At 37.5% G+C, this 1,343-nt stretch overlaps 1 protein-coding gene across 1 annotated transcript; it reads left to right on the top strand.

Moving 5' to 3' along the window:
- Positions 1 to 132: 132 nt before the first annotated feature.
- On the top strand, positions 133 to 616 carry LOC122138376 (disco-interacting protein 2 homolog A-like). Its single transcript, XM_042730527.1, has 2 exons — positions 133 to 325; positions 412 to 616. The coding sequence occupies exons 1-2, from the start codon at positions 211 to 213 to the stop codon at positions 561 to 563; spliced, it is 267 nt and encodes an 88-aa protein (XP_042586461.1). The 5' UTR covers positions 133 to 210; the 3' UTR covers positions 564 to 616.
- Positions 617 to 1,343: the final 727 nt, after the last annotated feature.

Here is a 1,343-nt window from a genome sequence, read left to right as displayed (position 1 = left end):
ATTCCTTAATCACGTGACAGACCCATGCGCTAAACCTGTGCTGTGTGAGCCGCAAAGAGAATTGATTAGTTCGTCTCATGAGTCTTTTGGGTTGTTGACGTTTTTTTTTTTTTTTTTCCCATTAGTTAATTTACAACCTTCCTTACAAATGGGTGCATAGTAATTATTATTATAATTTTTTATTATAATTATTACTCTTACAGTTACGTGATGCATTTCTGGTATCAAATTGTTGCTTTTAATTTGCACCCCTGCAACGTACTCATGTGTCCTCATACCTGCGTCACCAACCTGCCCAAACCTAGACAGAAGCAGCCGGGTACAGGTGAGTCCTGCGTGAGTGTTGGGTGGCTGTTTTTCATTTTATGCATATTTTGCACATCATATGACCTGTTGTCTTTGATGTTTCAGAGGTGGGTCCTGCTTCCATGATAGTCGGAAACCTAGTGGCAGGAAAGAGGATTGCACAGGCCTGTGGGAGAGATGTTTCACAGCTGGAGGACAATGATCAGGTAAAGCTCAACCCCATTTCTCTATCTCAAACCACAGAGGTCAGACTTTAGCGTACTTTAAAAAAAGAGTACTTATTATGGACATAATTAGTGCTGTCAAATGATTAATCGCGATTAATTGCAATTAATGTTCACTCTGCTGACTCACGAATGTGCAGCCATTCAAAGCTCAAACCACATCATCAAATTTGCTGATGGCATGACTGTCACATGCACACATGCACTTTATGTAGTCATGTGTAGTCTGTGTTAAATTAAAATTCTGTCATTAATTACTCACCCTCATGTCATTCGTTCATCTTCGGAACACAAATTAAGATATTTTGATGAAATCCAAGAGCTCTCTGACCCTTCCATAGACAGCAAGGATCCTTACACGATCAAGGCTCAGAAACTTAGCAAGGAGATCGGTAAAATAGTCCATGGGGAGTGCACTTAAATGCATAAACAATGTATGCATAAACAATGTATGCAACATATGTACGTGGATACACTGTTTATGTTCTGATAAAAGTGTAAACAATGTAAACAGCTTATCCGCATACGGTTCTGCTGATACAGAACAGCATGTTGTTTACGTATGTGATACTCTACAAAATTGCACTATAGGGTGATGCAAAGGAGACAAATTGTTGAATAAAGTCATTATTTTTGTTTTCTTTGCACACAAAAAGTATTCTCGTCATTTCGTAAAATTTCTGTGTAGCCAGCCACTGATGTCACATGGACTATTTTATATAATGTCCACATACTTCTTTGGACCACTGTAGATTAATGAAATTAGATTATATATATATATATATATATAAAGATTATATTGTGTGTGTGTAT

The sequence above is a fragment of the Cyprinus carpio genome, chromosome B9 (assembly GCF_018340385.1).
Source record: "Cyprinus carpio isolate SPL01 chromosome B9, ASM1834038v1, whole genome shotgun sequence".
NCBI classification, from domain to species: Eukaryota; Metazoa; Chordata; class Actinopteri; order Cypriniformes; family Cyprinidae; genus Cyprinus; species Cyprinus carpio.
Note: the sequence above shows the minus strand (reverse complement) of the source record. Positions and strands in the feature narration are given on the sequence as shown.

Excerpts from the sequence above, each read along its gene's own strand:
- LOC122138376 (XM_042730527.1), top strand. The coding sequence starts at position 211 with ATGCATTTCTGGTATCAAATTGTTGCTTTTAATTTGCACCCCTGCAAC. Across the intron at positions 326-411 it reads ACAGAAGCAGCCGGGTACAG|AGGTGGGTCCTGCTTCCATG; the intron begins GTGAGTCCTGCG and ends TTGATGTTTCAG.